Source organism: Lineus longissimus, chromosome 4, assembly GCF_910592395.1.
Source record: "Lineus longissimus chromosome 4, tnLinLong1.2, whole genome shotgun sequence".
NCBI classification, from domain to species: Eukaryota; Metazoa; Nemertea; class Pilidiophora; order Heteronemertea; family Lineidae; genus Lineus; species Lineus longissimus.
Window position 1 is genome coordinate 24,813,887 of NC_088311.1, and position 15,342 is coordinate 24,829,228.

The window sequence follows — 15,342 nt, forward strand, 5'->3', positions numbered from 1 at the left end:
GCGCAAAAGTAGTCTCTTAAAACGCTAAGTAGAAATCACTTAATTCCAGGCAGAATCACTAAAAAGTAAAAGATGTTCGTTTACATCCAGCTGGCACTTCCTATGAATAAGTCCAACGTAAATTCACATTCCTCACGTAATCCTGGAGGTAAGTCGGCGTCTTCGTTGAACGTCCGCCTCTAGTGACTGTCGGTTCCGGCGCTGCATCCTCCCTTTCACCTGGCAGAATTAGATCAGCCTCCGGCTGGTCACGCTGCACATCGGCATCATCTTCCAAATCACGAGGGAGTCGATCATGGGCATCAAAAAACTCCGCTGCCGGTTCAGGATCATTGTCCTCCTCTTGTCGGTCAGCGTCAAGCAATGCTAATATCTCATCATCGCTCAGTTCGTCCTCGACAATGTCATCTTCTCCGGCAGCATCAGCTGGTATCTCCCGGGGAAGCAGAGCATTATCGGGAACTCCTAGTTCCATTTCGTTTGTTTCAGTTTCTTCTATGGGTGCCTCAAGAGGCTGAGCTGCAGGTAACCCCATGTCAGCGTCAGGTTCTTGGGCACCAGCAAGTTCTTGCTCGTCGGGAGCCTGGGCAGCGTCGGGTAAACCCTCGACGTCCACAGGTTCCGCTCCTACATGACCGTGGTCTACCTGGGCCTGTGGGAGTGCTGGTGGGTGCGGTACAGGCGCAGCAGGTATCACAATGCCACCTCCCCCTCTCGGGACCAGAGGCCCCAAAGGTAGATAGTGTCGGCGAGGCAGGGGTGCAACGGTCTCGGGCAAAGGTTCCTCCGGTGGATCGGCGAGGTCCTTGTCCACCAACGGTCTTGGAATCCTTGGTGGCACACACGGTTTCAAACGATTGTGATGCACGACGATGCGCAGTCTTTTCGTCGGATCCTCACTCTGGATCCGGTATGTTACTCCAGGTAACCCGTTCGACGCCTGCATCCGCTTGACTACTATGTATGGCCCAATCCAGGGCAAGGCCAACTTCCTGTGTCGATCCTTGGAGACTGGGGTGTGGAGCCACACCTTATCACCCACCTGGTATGGGTGGTGCCGTGCCCATTTGTCGTAGACCTTTTTCTGACGGTCCTGGCTGACAACCGCCGTTTGTCTAGCCTCATTGAACGCGTCTTGGAGCTCCTGGAGGACACTCCTCGAATACGCCCCAGCGGACTTCCAGTAGTCATGTGAGGGACAGCCGTATACCACGTCCGCTGGAAGGCGTGGTTCTCTTCCATGGTTCAAAAAGAACGGGGTCAGCCCTGTGGTTTCATGTACACTGGAGTTGTACGCTAACTGAACGGGACCCAAGTGGAGATCCCAATCTTTGCCATGCTCCGTTGTTACTTTGGCTATCTGGTTCTTCAGAGTTTCGTTAAACCTCTCAATCATACCGTTCCCTTCCGGATGGTATGGAGTCGTCCTGGTCTTCTCAATTCCGAGCATGGTGCACAACTCCTGAACAACGTCCGCCTCGTACTGTCGCCCTTGATCAGAATGGATGGATTCTGGCATCCCATGCTGGCACACATACTGACGAAAGATAATGTCGGCAACAGTTTTAGCCGTTTGGTCCTTCATCGCGTACAAGTTCACATATTTCGTGAAATGATCACCTATTACCAGACAGTACCGGGAACCCCTGGGTGTGACTGGTAGTTCGGTGATATCCGTCGCAACTAACTGCATAGGAGTGGTCGCCGAGATGCTCTGTAAAGGTGCTTTCAACTTGGGATTGGGTTTAGCCCGAGCAACGCACTGAGGGCATGTGCGACAGAACTCCTCCACATCAGTTACTAGCCCTGGCCAAAAGAACCGATCCTTCATTTTAGCCAGTGTCTTGCGCCTCCCGAAGTGTGCTGAGGTTACACCTGCGTGGACTTCTTCGAGTATCTGAGCTCTCAGTCCAGGTGGCACGATTTGCTGGAGAATTACTCGTTTCTTCTTGGGAGGGGTCCACTTTTTTAACAAAACGGCGTCCTTAATTACCAAATCCTCAAATGTTCGCCAATAGGTCCGTAGGTCTCGTCCTTCGTCCTTGACGGCATCCCAATCGGGCTTATCAGTGGTTGAGACCCATCGGTACACTTGAGATATGGTGGGGTCTAACTCCTGCTGAGTCTGGATTGATTCAACGGGTCGGGTCGGATCCGCAGATTGTGTAAGCGAAGTTACTCTAACACCCTCGCCTGTGGTAAGAGGTGGACAAGCGGGAACCCCTGACTTTGTCACCTTTGCTACCTTGTCAATGTCAGTCACCGGAGATCTGGGCTCCTTTGGGAATAAATCCCCCAGTGAATCATCCTTTGGAGGGGAGGCAAATAATGCCTTTATAACATCCCCCAGTTTCTCATTGGTCTGCACAGGATGGCGTCGACTCATGCCATCGGCATTCCCATTTTTCAACCCTGGACGGTATTTAATCTCTACGTCTCCCCACGTACTGAGCTCGTTCATCCACCTGGTCCTCTTTTGGGTGACGTCCGCATCCCAGCGCAGTTTGGTTCGCTGCAGTAACGGCTTGTGATCTGTCTCTATGGTGAACTGCGAGCCGTACAAGTAGATGTGGGTTTGCCGGAGACCCCAGACAATTGCCCACAACTCCTTGTCATACGTGCACCAGTTTCTTTCTGTGGCACCGAGGGCTTTGCTATGGTAGGAGATAGCGCGCTCCTCGCCATCTTGGATCTGGCTCAGAACACATCCCACTGCAAAATCGGATGCGTCTGTGTGGAGAATGAATGGTTCACCCCATCTGGGAAACCCTAGTATTGGCGGTGAATCAATCTCTGTTTCAGCGTCTCAAAACTCTCCCGGCAGGCTGCCTCCCACACGAAGGGTGTGTTTTTCTCCGTTAGCTGGATCAGGGGTTTAGCAATCTTTGCAAATCCCTCTACAAATCTACGGTAGTAAGAGGCCAGACCTACAAAACTTTGGACCTGCTTGACCGTTTCTGGCACCGGCCAGTCTTTGACCTTCTGAATATTATTCGGGTCCGGTTTGATGCCTTTCTGACTCACGTGGTGTCCAAGAAAGATGATCTGATCCCTACACAAGTGACATTTACTTGGCTGAAGCTTCAACCCTGCCTTTTGCAGTCTCTTGAAAACCTCCTCAAGCACTTCAAGATGTTCATCGAAGGTCTTGGTGAAAATTGCCAGATCATCGAGGTAAGTCAGCATCACTCTCCAGCTCATCCCAGCAAATGCCAGTTCCATCATCCGTTGGAAAAGTGGCGGGGCGTTACAGAGACCAAATGGTAACCGAGTAAATCGGTACAGATTGTTACCCACTGAAAACGCTGTCTTGTCCCTATGATCCTTGTTTACAGGAACCTGCCAGTAGCCGCTGGTCAGATCTAGGTTGCTGAAATAAGCCGCGCCAGACATTGACGCCAACGAATCATCAATCCTAGGGAGCGGATGCGCATCTTTTCTGGTAACGGCATTTAACTTTCTGTAATCAACACAGAACCGGAATGCTCCCGTCTTCTTCCTCACCAGGACCACTGGGGACGACCATGGGCCGGAGCAGGGCTCCACGACCCCATCCTTAAGCATGTCGCCAACTTGCTCCTCCATCTCGTCTCTCACGTTGAAGGGTTGTCGACGAGCTGCCTGTTTGATTGGCCGTGCATCTCCCGTATCGATACGGTGCTCCACCAGGTCCGTGAGGCCTCTGTCATTTGGAGTCTTGCTGAATACGTTGTTATATTTCTTCAGCAGGGTTTTCAAACGTGGCATTTGCCCCTTCTTGAGCTTGCATCCTGACAGATCGACGGAGGGAACCCCTTCACTGTCGACTGCCTCAGCTCTTTCTTCTCGCTCTTCGAGCTGGAATTCCTCCATCAGCTCATATGTTCGTCGCACCATATTGGCTTGGTCTCCAGCCAGGCAATGGAAATCTCCAAGGCAAATCCCTTTGGCGATTTCTAAAGGCTCGAACTCCGGATTCATAATTCGAACAGGTATCATGGAGTTCTCCACTGTCGCTGCTATCCGCGAGACGACCAATCCTGGCGGGTTGTTCGGTTCTAGAATACCCTCATAGCTCAAATTTGGAAATCCGGGGCCATACGGCAAATAGGCTGGGATGATCACCTCAGTCCTTCCCGGGATCGTTGTTGACTTTAGGGCTCTAGCCGTGATGACATTTGGCAATCTTGCCGCTTCAAGCAGTGGGAAAGGGACACCCTGGATGGTGACATCCTTTTTCTGAGGGTTCACAGTCACGGCATACTCAAGCATGAAGTCCCATCCCAAAATGATAGGGCTATCGATGCCTCTCACCACTCGAAAAGAGTGTTGTAACCGTAGGGCTCCTAGGGTGACTGGGACTTTAGACAGTCCTTGAACGGGTAACATGTCTCCAGACACGGAACAGATCGCTGTTGACCGTGGGACCAACGGCCCTCTCTCATCTGGGGGATACAAGCTCCATACGTCGTCACGCATAAGTGAGATGTCAGCACCTGTGTCGAACAACACAGGGACTTGCCGATCTCCAACACTCACTAAAACCCTGGGGATAATTTGTTGAGTCTTTTTGGTATGCCGGGCTGCCGACCGACCCTCATCAGCAGCACAGATTAGTTTTCCGACTGCCGGGGTTGCCAGCAGTCAGCACTCCTATGGCCGTACTGGCCACAGTTATAGCAGTGTCCGTTGAAGCGGTCATTATACTGCCCATTGAGTTGAGCATCAGGCAGGGAACCCCTTGCCTGAGCTCCTGTATTTCTCGAGTTGCCCTCATCATGGTATCTACGATCATGTGAACCGTAGTCATGGTGGTTCGGCTGCCGTCCCTGTGTCTGCCGATCCTGTCCTCGACCGCCTCTGCCCCGACGAATACCTCGGCTGCCTCGTGCACGGCCACGTCCACGTCCTTGCTGCTGCAGCATCATACTCTGAACCTGTTCCGTTAACTTCTTTACATCCTGGCGTAGGGCATCCATCTCGCCAATTTGTCCTTGAGGAGAGGGAACCCCTTCATCCTCTTGGTCTCGTACTCGGCAGACGGCGGCCTCAGGCGCCGGTTGGGGAAGGCCGACCTTACGGACCTGGAGGTACTGCTCCGCCAGCTGGACAGCGCCTCTGAGTGTGGCCGGGTTGTGTGTAAGGAGGTGCAGTTGGAGTTCTGCCTCGCCGACCCCTCTCATAAATTGCTCCTTACACAGGAGATCCCTCTGGGCTTGGGGAAAATCCGCAAAAGCTGTGGCCGCCTTACGTATTACCCTTAGTTCGAATGCTGAAATTGCCTCATCAGACTTACGAACCAGGGTCATAAACTCCTGGCGGCGCAGGAGGGCATGTTCCTGAGGGTCGAGTCTGTCCCTCAGGGCTTGCTTTGTCAGGTTATAGTCAGCCTTGGTCGCAGCGGGCAGGGTATCATACGTCATGAAGGCTCGACCGGTTAGAAATAGAGGCAACGTCTGATGACGCCTCTGAACCGCAACGGCCGCATCATTAGGTACAGGGGGGTGAAAGAGTTCATACCTCTTAAACCACATCACAAAATCCTCGGAGGACTCCCCTGAAAAAACATTGAGTTTCGGGCGTGCCGCTGCCATGTCTGTTTTTTTAGAAATAGATGCAACAACTAATGAATATAAATACCTGATCAGCACCCCATACACCGTGAAGTATGCGAGATCACGTGACAGTCACTGTCGGTGGAAAACCCTACCAAAACAGTGTTTTAAAGACCAAAACATAGCCAAGCAGCTAATCAAATAACTTGGTAACCCCTAAGTTATAAATTACAGTGCCTTGGTAATATGCATGCAATCATTATTTATTTTGTGCCGAAACAAATACACAATTGCGTCCGGCAGTGCTTGCACTACAGTGTGTTTTTACATGTGTATCAAAACGCCTCCCGAAAATTCGATCACAAAATCCCCTTTTTCTGAACTAGCATTCAGTTTTTTGGCCCCACGTTGGGCGCCAGTGTGAAATTGGCATATTCCGCCACGCTCTCCTGCTGTGGGTATTCATAAGGGGAAGTCTTGAATCGGACAACGGGCTTTATTTACACACAAACCTAACAGGTACTGTAGACAGTTTCGCGCCAGCATCCAGAAGCAGTGTCTCACTCCGCGAACCTTGCTCCAATCTATGGGGCGCCCGCCCGCCCATATTATGTCGCCGTCACAATGAAATGAGTTATCTATTCTATGCAAGACAATTTCCTATGAAGCCAAATCCAAGTCCATGCGTTTCTCTCAATATTATATTTTGAAAAGTCATTCTGTCCTAAGCATTCCCGAAGCATGTCCTGTTTGCATCTTGGATGTTTTCTATATGACAATCTAAGGACAACTTCAAGAAAGACTGAGGGTCTCTATCGCTCTCCTTCACTTGAAAAACTCACTTCGTTTTATCCATTAGAGTGATGGCAAATTCTGAAAAGAAGAAGAAACATAAATTATTGCCATCTGCACATGTATTTACTTTCGGAGGAGTGTTCTCCACATGAAATTTCTTCTTCCATTGTGTGCTTTAGTTCCTCATAAACGTTATGGTGCCAGCGGAGTCCTGTGACTGTTGCACAGACAGAGTTTTTGTCGTTTTTTTCCGATTTCCACTTATCTCAAAGGTCTGATGATGGAGTCTCTATCAAGTACAACTACCAATATTCCGGGGTTAGATTACTTTAACATTAGGTAGGTTTCGCAACCCCTCGAACGACGAAGCCATGACCTAATTCATTTACGCGACACTCGTAAATCATCTTCTTTACTTATTTGTACGAGGAATCGGGGAAACTTTCGAAAAAGTCGTCAATAAAGTACATTTACATACTTCGTTGTTCGTAGCTCTTCGTAAGGGTTGCGAAACCTGCCTATTACCATGCCCATGGCCAATGACGAATCTATCATTGATCTTGTTGAATTGTTTAGTCAGTATATGGATATCAAACCTCTGCATCCTCTCTCCTCAGTCCGTTTCTCACTCTTTTCGGAGTTCGTTCTCAAGTGAATAAAGATGACCTCACTAGTCGCACACGTAACGTGTTCAAAGCACAAGGACACATACACATCCAATAATCACAAAAGGTTTTTTGAAATGTGACTAATCCTTTATAAGTGATGTTCATTTCGTTTAATGACATGATCCTGTAGAAGGGACAATGAACCCCTGTGACTGGCTGTGCCTGTTGTTATTTAATGTGCTCTGAACGACCTGCAGGCGGGATCAGCTTGGTCTTTTGTTCACTTGACAGCGAACTGAGAAAGTGGTTCGAAACGTAGTCACCAGAGAAAAATCCACACCAAGCCACCAACTTCAATACTTACCGAAATAGTTGACTTGCCCATCCATATCTAAATCAGCCTCCCGTATCATCTCATCAGCCTCCGCCTGCGTCAAGCGTTCTCCAACACTGGTCATGACTGTCTTCAGCTCAGACGCCGTGATGTAACCATTACCATTGCGATCGAAGTATTTAAAACACGCAATTATTTCTTCCTCTGAGTCCAATAGTTGCCAGTGCTCCTCAACCATGGCCACAAACTCGTTGAAGTCGATTGTGCCATTACCTACAACAGAAAGAGATCTTACCTGCCCTGTATATAAGATAACTCACCTTTGTGTCAGCTCCTCGAGATTCTGAGACAGCACGCAAGTGAGGACAGTCTCCACACAGTTGAGAATCCTTCTTGAAGACACCTGTCCCAACAAAAGAGAGCACAATCTCTCCCGGGAGATACAATCGGGCTAACAATCACCTTTATCAAGACTGACACCAGGCCAGCAATCTTCCTTCCCCCGATACAAGATGTCCCTCGACCCCCCCCCCCCCCCACCCCCACCATGACTTACCGTCTGCGTCCGCCTCTCTGATCAAATCCTTCACCTCCCTCTCTGTGGGGTTCTTGCCAATACACCTCATCATCTCGCCAAGCTCTTTTGAACAGATGTGACCATTGCCATCCTTGTCGAACAGTGCGAATGCCTCCTTATAACCTGCGATAAATCGGGGGGAGGGGGAATTAACAAACAATATAGAAGAGATTATCGTTATTTGGAGACTCTGAGCAGCTGAGAGATTATCGGTCTCGAGCTTTCAGGCCGGAGAAGATCATCTTGTGCAATCTGAATACTAGGATCAGCCACTCGTGCAGTTTTCTTATTGTATTTCAATTTATCGTATTGAGAAGTTGAGAACCATACCATGTCATCTGGACTTACAATCTAGCTTGTGTTTGTCCGTAGTGTCACATTGCTGACCGCCCTGCAAACGGAGGGGAGAAAGATTTAACTGAATTTAATTAGCTTTTCACATGACGATGTGATGCTGTCTCCGAACGCGAACGCGAAAATGGATTGGCTAAACGATGTTGTTAATGAATGGCGCGGACAAAACGAAACATATGAGTGGATATCAAGATATCAAGATAGAGCTCTTACCTTCTCCCTTTCCGTGGACATGGTCTATTCGTTCAGGAATGACTCAGCTTGTGAATATGGTGGCCGTTCCAGGGAATCGAGATCTGGATGTCCCAGCTGCAGGTTGCCTTTTTCTTATGAAGACCACCACCTGTTTTATTCTCTTATCTTATAACATGATATGGAGACGATGATATCTTGTCCCACATATACGTAAACTTGAGTCTCGTTATAATGAGATTGTATGTTATGATCATGGAGCTATTGAAGCCTTGCATGGGTGAATCTTGTGATTCGATCGTCTGTTGACGACGCACCTCTTGCCCTCGCACAATAAAGACGTCAGTGAATCGGATCAACGTGCAGTGAATTGGCTATTGATCCAGACTGGTGTTTGACCATTAAAATAAATAAATATAAATATAGATTTGTAAAGCGCCTTTCCAGGTCACCCTGCTCAAAGCGCTACCTCCTCTATTTTTTGGAGTGAAGATTGAACAAGTGTGTTTTAAGAAGGGATTTGAATTGGGTGAGGGTCTCAGCAGATGTAATTGCTTTGGGGAGTCGATTCCAGAGATAAGGGGCAGCCACGGAGAAACTGCGATCCCGGTACTTTGATTTTGAGCGAGGTACAAGGAGACACTTTGAACGGGATGACCTGGTAAGGCGCCCACCTTCGTTACGCTGTAAAAGTGAAGACAGATATGATGGCGCAAGTCCATTGAGGGCCTTGAAACACATCACCAGCACCTTGAAGACAGCTCGGCTCTTTACTGGGAGCCAATGGAGCTGCTTCAAGATGGGGGTGATGTGATCACGCTTCCTCGTACCACAGATAAGCCTAGCGGCTGAGTTCTGTACCCGCTGGAGCGGAGCAATGGTTTGGTCCGGTAAACCGTACGGAAGCCCATTGCTCATATCCAGCCTTGAGGTGACGTAAGCATGGATAAGGCGTTCAGCACTGGCTTGGTCAAGGAACTTGCGGATCCGACCAATCCGGTACAAGGAGAAGTACATGGATTTACACATGTTGCGAATATGATCTTTCATATTCCATTGTGTTTGTAGTGGTTGTATTATGCCACTGATCGTCGCATTGGGACAGAAGATAACTAATTCCGTCTTCAGATATGACATTGCTAATCGAAACATTTTCGTGGGCAACGTACATTTCTTTTCGTGCTGATCATGAGACATTCCACCACTGGCGCCCCGGGCAATAGAAAGCAAGCCTGCTCAGCTCATATTTTGATTCGCGAATGAGAACGAGGTTACATGTTGACGACGGATATATCGCGTTGCCTGTTGTTAGAAATGTAATGAAACAGTGTGTCTTTATTGTCTAGTACAGTATGCCAGGAAACAACAATACGAAACGATCAACTTGGCTTGATGACGTCAGCAAAGAGAGAAATCACCTCGTTCTGATCAAAATATGAACCTCTCTATCATCACAAACTGTCCAAGACTCTCACTTTTCAACAAAGGCATTCGGTTCGTGTCAATAGGTATCCTGAAGTAATGGTTGGGTGGATGCCATTGTGAATTAAGGAATAGTTGTTCAGTGGGCTGTGAAAATGATACATCCTAAGTCATGTTCTATCAATAGGGATTTGTGGAATTCTGTGGTGTTTGATTGTAGGCCTAATTTCTATTCATCCCAATTTGGACTTGAAGACTAAGTCACAATCAAGCGCCCGGGATAAGACAATTTTAAAGTTTAGGCAAAACTGATCGCTTGTGTGAAAATGACAATCGACTATGTGTGTTTTAGGTAACGGAACGATTGACTTGATGGAGTTCCTTTTTGTGATGAAAAGATCAAGAACAAACAGTTGGAGAAGAACACCTCAGAGGCGCCTTCAAGGTGTTCGACCGGGATAACAGTGGATACATCAGCAGAGACGAACTGAGAGAGATCATGACGTGTTTGGGCGAGCAGCTCACGGATGAGGGAGTCGACGAGACGCCATGTTGCACCAAGCAGACGTCAATGGGGACGGCATGGGCGATTATGATGGTAAGGCGAGCCAAATCTGTCTTATCATGAATACCTAACACCGTAAATAGACAACTCCAAGACAAGGCAAACTGACGGAGATGATTTTGTGTCTTGGAGAAAAGCTGACGGTTGGGGGAGTGGACGTCATGATACACGAAGCAAACGACAGCCAAAGGAGAGACGGCATCAACATAAAATTGGACAACTCAAGGTGCTGGCAAACTTGGGGACGCCATGATACATGAAGTTCAGGATGGTGTATAATTACCCGGATATCGCTAGTTCTCAGTCTCATATTTGATATTGATGTAAATAATGTATATCACCTTGACATAATAAATAGACTGTGAATTAATGGATTAATTCAACAACAAAGAACTGAGCCACAATCTTGATTGAGAATCTTTGTGTTGTCACCAAGTCGTCTCCAGGAGACAAACTCTCCTGTTACACCGTCCCTGTCAACCGATACACACGAGGTAAATAACCTGAGAAATTCTTACCTGAGTGATGAGATTGAAAACATGATATTGAAGTCTATGAAAGGGCCATGTAGGTCATATCAAAGTAGGTGTCCGTTCGAGCGTCCCAACATGAAAGCATTTGCCAATTGAATTTGCCTAAAAAGCCTTCATTGCTCTCCCTTGAGACCTTAAAATGCATCATCTGGTATCTAGGTCGCTTATAGACTTCGTCAAGGCAATTATAGTCACGCTTTGACTCGCTTCATATGCATATATCTAACATAAGGTTATATATGAATCCAATGCTGATATACAAATTGCCGACGGAGGACGAGTCTGCACATCGTTGTCCCTCTTGGAGACCCGGTCAACCCGGCGAGGCGAGCGACCCACAGGCCTATTAGCTGATTCGGCATTGGCAGTGTTGATTGCAGCATTTTGTCATTCGTTAAAAAGGTCTCGTGAATTTCTCCAATCCTCGAGCAAACAGACCTAAAGGAAATTCTATGAGGCCTTTCCAGAATTAAATTCCCCCGGAGATTCCTCAGCACATCCTAACAGGTTATTACAACAGTCGGACGCGAGCTGATTCACGCTGACGGGAGTTTCAGTAAGTATGAAGATGTCTTATAAAAGTTGTAGTCAGCGACCACTTGAAAAGTGTTCTGTTAGTATTTTTTGGCAATTGGCTAAGGTGCATGGCTATAGAGGCCAATGGCCAAAAATTAAATGCGCAGACGCATATTTTGATTTTTATACGGACATCATTCGCCTGATGACAGTAATCTCGCCATCGATTGGAACACGAGTCGAGCAAAGTCTCCAAGACCATGCAGTGCTCCTCTCAGGTAAAGCTCTAGGTCACATCCTAGAGTCACACGATACATTAAGAATCAAATCTTAACAAAATGTATAGACTTGAATAGACTTTCACCATCATCTGTCTTGAGACGTACACAACAACCAGCTTTTGTCCTACTCGGAATCAAGAGAAGACGACGTCACATCCTGGGCCAAGAATGTCACAATCACCCTTTTGTCTCATCACCTCATTGTTCCCCAAGGGTTCTCGCATTATACTTCCAGCCTAGCCTGCCATCATGTTCGGGTACGATGTAGACACAAGGTACTTTCCACTCATTGGCATCTCCTTCTTGGTGTTCATGTCTATCTATGAGAAGTTTGCACCGTATTACTCTGCGCGGTGGTTCTCCAGGTACAGGAGTATGACCACCAAGGAAAAGTTGCAATGGGATAATAAGTAAGTCAAATCGTTATTGTGATATCTCTCTTCCTCGTCGCAATGTCGTCGTGTTTTCTGTCGACAGCTATGAAGACAGTATGAGTTCATATGTTCCCATAAAACATAACTCGGTCTGGAGATGGTAGACTCCTAAGCAGTCTATTTCGTCATCCTGATCGTCTTTACTCGATGGACAGGACGTGTGTTGACGTGATCGGTCCACTGAGTCCAGAGTGTAGCCTGTAGGTGTTGTTTCTGGCCAAACTTGTCTTCGCATCGCTTCGTTTGGCGACCACACTTTCGTCAAATAGACGAAAGTCCTTCGCCTGAGAGAGGAACACTCTCCTCCGTCAGAGAGATCGAACTCCATTTCGTCATCCTGATCGGCTCTTCTCATGGGCGACGAAACGAGGCCGGCCCAGTGCATCCGGAGTGCACACAGAGACTAATAACCCTTGATATGCTTTCACCACAAGTTTCAGCATGCCGAGATGTTGTTTTAATTTATGTCTTCTCTCCCAGGATTGGCTCCACTATCCATTCTGTGACTGTCAGCACGTTGTTTATTCTTTGCTACCTTTTAGAAGGAGAGGAGTTCTACAAGGTGAAGTTATGGTAAGTCAGACACTAACTTGTTTTAAAGATGGATTGCTCCCCTAATACACCATCGCCCAGGGCTATCACTGATCTGTCTTCAAGATGGTTTGTTCCCCCAATACACCATAGCACTGATGCTTATCTTCAAGATGGGTTGTTCTCCCAACACACCATTGCCCTAAGCTGCACTGATCAGTCTTCAAGACGGATTGTTCCCCCAGTACACACAGATCAAGAAGAATGAGCCAACCTTTAGTGCTCTGTTCCTGTAGTACCACAGAATGACAGTAAACTATTTTGGTTCTATCCGTCATCACTCACACGGTGACGGGGAAGCGGCGCTGTCATGATGTCATGTGACAATCTGTCTTTCAAATTCCAGGAGCGAATCGACAATCGTGAAAGTAAATATGTGTGTTGTGATAGGATATATGTTGGCCGGTGAGTAAGTTGAAGTGAATGCGACAAGAAGTCACAACATTGCGGACCTGTTTTCGATTGCGAAGCAGTAGTACACCTCGTTGTTCCAAATCTAATGCAAATAAATAACAACATGTTTCGTCTTTTTGTCTTTCGTGTGCGTAGCTTATGAGAATCGTTTATCAAAACTAAGGCCGTAGACGCCTGCCTCACTTGCAAAAGCAGATACAGTTTTTCGCTTAGTTTCTTTATTGTCTTTCAGATACCAGTCATATGGTTGGTAACAGTCAATATATTGGGAGCACCCAGTTTGTCGTTCATCATATAGTCTCCATCTTCCCATTTTTGTTTGTATTGGTAAGTCATTGCCTTGCCCCCAAGTAAAGATCCAGACTGGTACTCATGTTAGATCTGCTAAATGGTAACGTGATGGTCGCGGATACTCTTAAGGTGCATGACCACCAGTCTTGTAAATCTCCTTCTATAATGGGCACTCACAAGGGCTAGAACGATAAAGCAGTACACCAGTCGTACCGACTAATAAGGACATATACAATGTAAAAGTTGTTCGCTCGAAACTGAGCGACTGAAATATCGGATGAATTGCGTCACTTCTTGTCACCTAGTCTGGAAGGAACCTTACAGAAGACAGAATAGCGACGATGTAGTTGCCACAATATCAAGTTTAGTCAAATGAAGAGGCAGACGGAAGGCAAATGACGTTTACATAATCTGGATCCGTCATTTAAAAGAATTCAATATATGACGAGTTTTTGATGGAAGACTTACAAATGTTTATCTAATACTCCGCGGGAACACTGTTTGGTTATCTTTTGCTTCCAGACCTATCGCATTCTTAATTGGCATGCAAATTTCCGAATGGCGGCTGAAATTTCGACATTCTTCATTAATATACGGTAAGCATGATCATTAGTTTTAGCTCAGGAAGTTGTCGGCTATCACTGGGGTTTCGCATCCGTTATTGGCGTCCATCTGTCCAGTTATATCCATCCTGAAGACACAATCCAACATACAAGTCCTCCGACTCATTCCTCCATTATTGTCACAACGAGGCAGCTCATGTGTGTCTTTCTACCAAGGAAACGGACTGCCGAGGAGTCATCCTCTTGTAGCAGGCGTTTTCAATATACTACTGATCTCGATGACGCGTATAGGAGTGAAAATGTCAGGATGTCCGACAATAGGAGAATTTGACAACACAAGAACTCGTTGCATCTTCTTTCAAGTTGTCCACAATCAGTTCGGTCCGGAAATGCGAACCTCCCATATGTAGTTAATTCCTTGTATGTCTTTTTCTTAAATTATTGAGATGAAAAATTCGGCTTGTCTTTCAGATGGTTCCTGGATGCGCCTTTACAATATTCAAAGACCTCCAATGTCTACGTTGCCAGTGGCATCGCTCTCACCATCTCCTTCATCCTGACGCGGATCGTCAACATCCCGTTCTATTACTACCCAGTTTACTCGGAGTGCTCAAAATACTCCTGTACCCCAGCCATGTTATTTTGGATGGTCGCTCCGTGTATCGTCCTGGACGGATTAGGTCTCTGGTGGTTCAGAAAAGTGGTAGTTGGATTTAAGAAGATAATATACGAGGGCTGGTTTAAGAACGTGGTCTTAGAAAAAGTAATGAACGGAAAATGATTGACAATGATAAGCTTTTATTGTCATTTCTCGGCGCGCGCGCATTGACATGCTGGCAATTTGCTTGGACTGGAGACCCGATGAAACATTGTTAACTATTATGCGCTGGAGGCCGGTGCTGAGGTTTCGAAGGTCATGGGTCTCTATAGTACCTTAGTTTCCTGTCTGTCACCATATGGACATATTTTCCAACAACACCAAAATGAGACCGGTGATTCTGGGTCGTCATAGCGGGGTGGTCGCTTTATCGGGGTGGTCGCCGACCGGGGTTCCACTGTATATATAACTGTGTATATAGGACAAACAATGTTTTTTAAATATAATTTGCAATGTGCCATTTTATGCAGCCTAATATATGTACAAGTTATTGTATAGAAATAAAGTATGCGTATTATATGTATGGATATTTTTGTTATTTATTATGATTCTCGTGACTTCGTTCGTGTCATATCCGATGCTCTGGCTTTGACATGGTGTCCCCGCATATCATCCGACCTTGGTTGATGCTAAAATATCGGCCAGCCACATCTCAGTCTTGACTGTCACACTTGCAGGGC

At 46.9% G+C, this 15,342-nt stretch overlaps 2 protein-coding genes across 2 annotated transcripts; one reads left to right on the forward strand and one right to left on the reverse strand.

Annotated features, from left to right (window-relative positions):
- Positions 1–5,849: 5,849 nt before the first annotated feature.
- LOC135487071 (neo-calmodulin-like) lies at positions 5,850–8,676 on the reverse strand. Its single transcript, XM_064770404.1, has 5 exons — positions 8,416–8,676; positions 8,197–8,239; positions 7,828–7,971; positions 7,302–7,544; positions 5,850–6,407 (listed from the first exon to the last, which is right to left on the reverse strand). Exons 1-5 carry the CDS (start codon positions 8,434–8,436, stop codon positions 6,373–6,375), a joined length of 486 nt encoding a protein of 161 aa, XP_064626474.1. The 5' UTR covers positions 8,437–8,676; the 3' UTR covers positions 5,850–6,372.
- A 2,181-nt stretch (positions 8,677–10,857) lies between these two features.
- LOC135487067 (TLC domain-containing protein 4-like) lies at positions 10,858–15,181 on the forward strand. The gene is made up of 7 exons (XM_064770399.1): positions 10,858–11,470; positions 11,947–12,121; positions 12,626–12,718; positions 13,083–13,141; positions 13,383–13,477; positions 13,964–14,037; positions 14,476–15,181. The coding sequence occupies exons 2-7, from the start codon at positions 11,961–11,963 to the stop codon at positions 14,783–14,785; spliced, it is 792 nt and encodes a 263-aa protein (XP_064626469.1). The 5' UTR covers positions 10,858–11,470; positions 11,947–11,960; the 3' UTR covers positions 14,786–15,181.
- Positions 15,182–15,342: the final 161 nt, after the last annotated feature.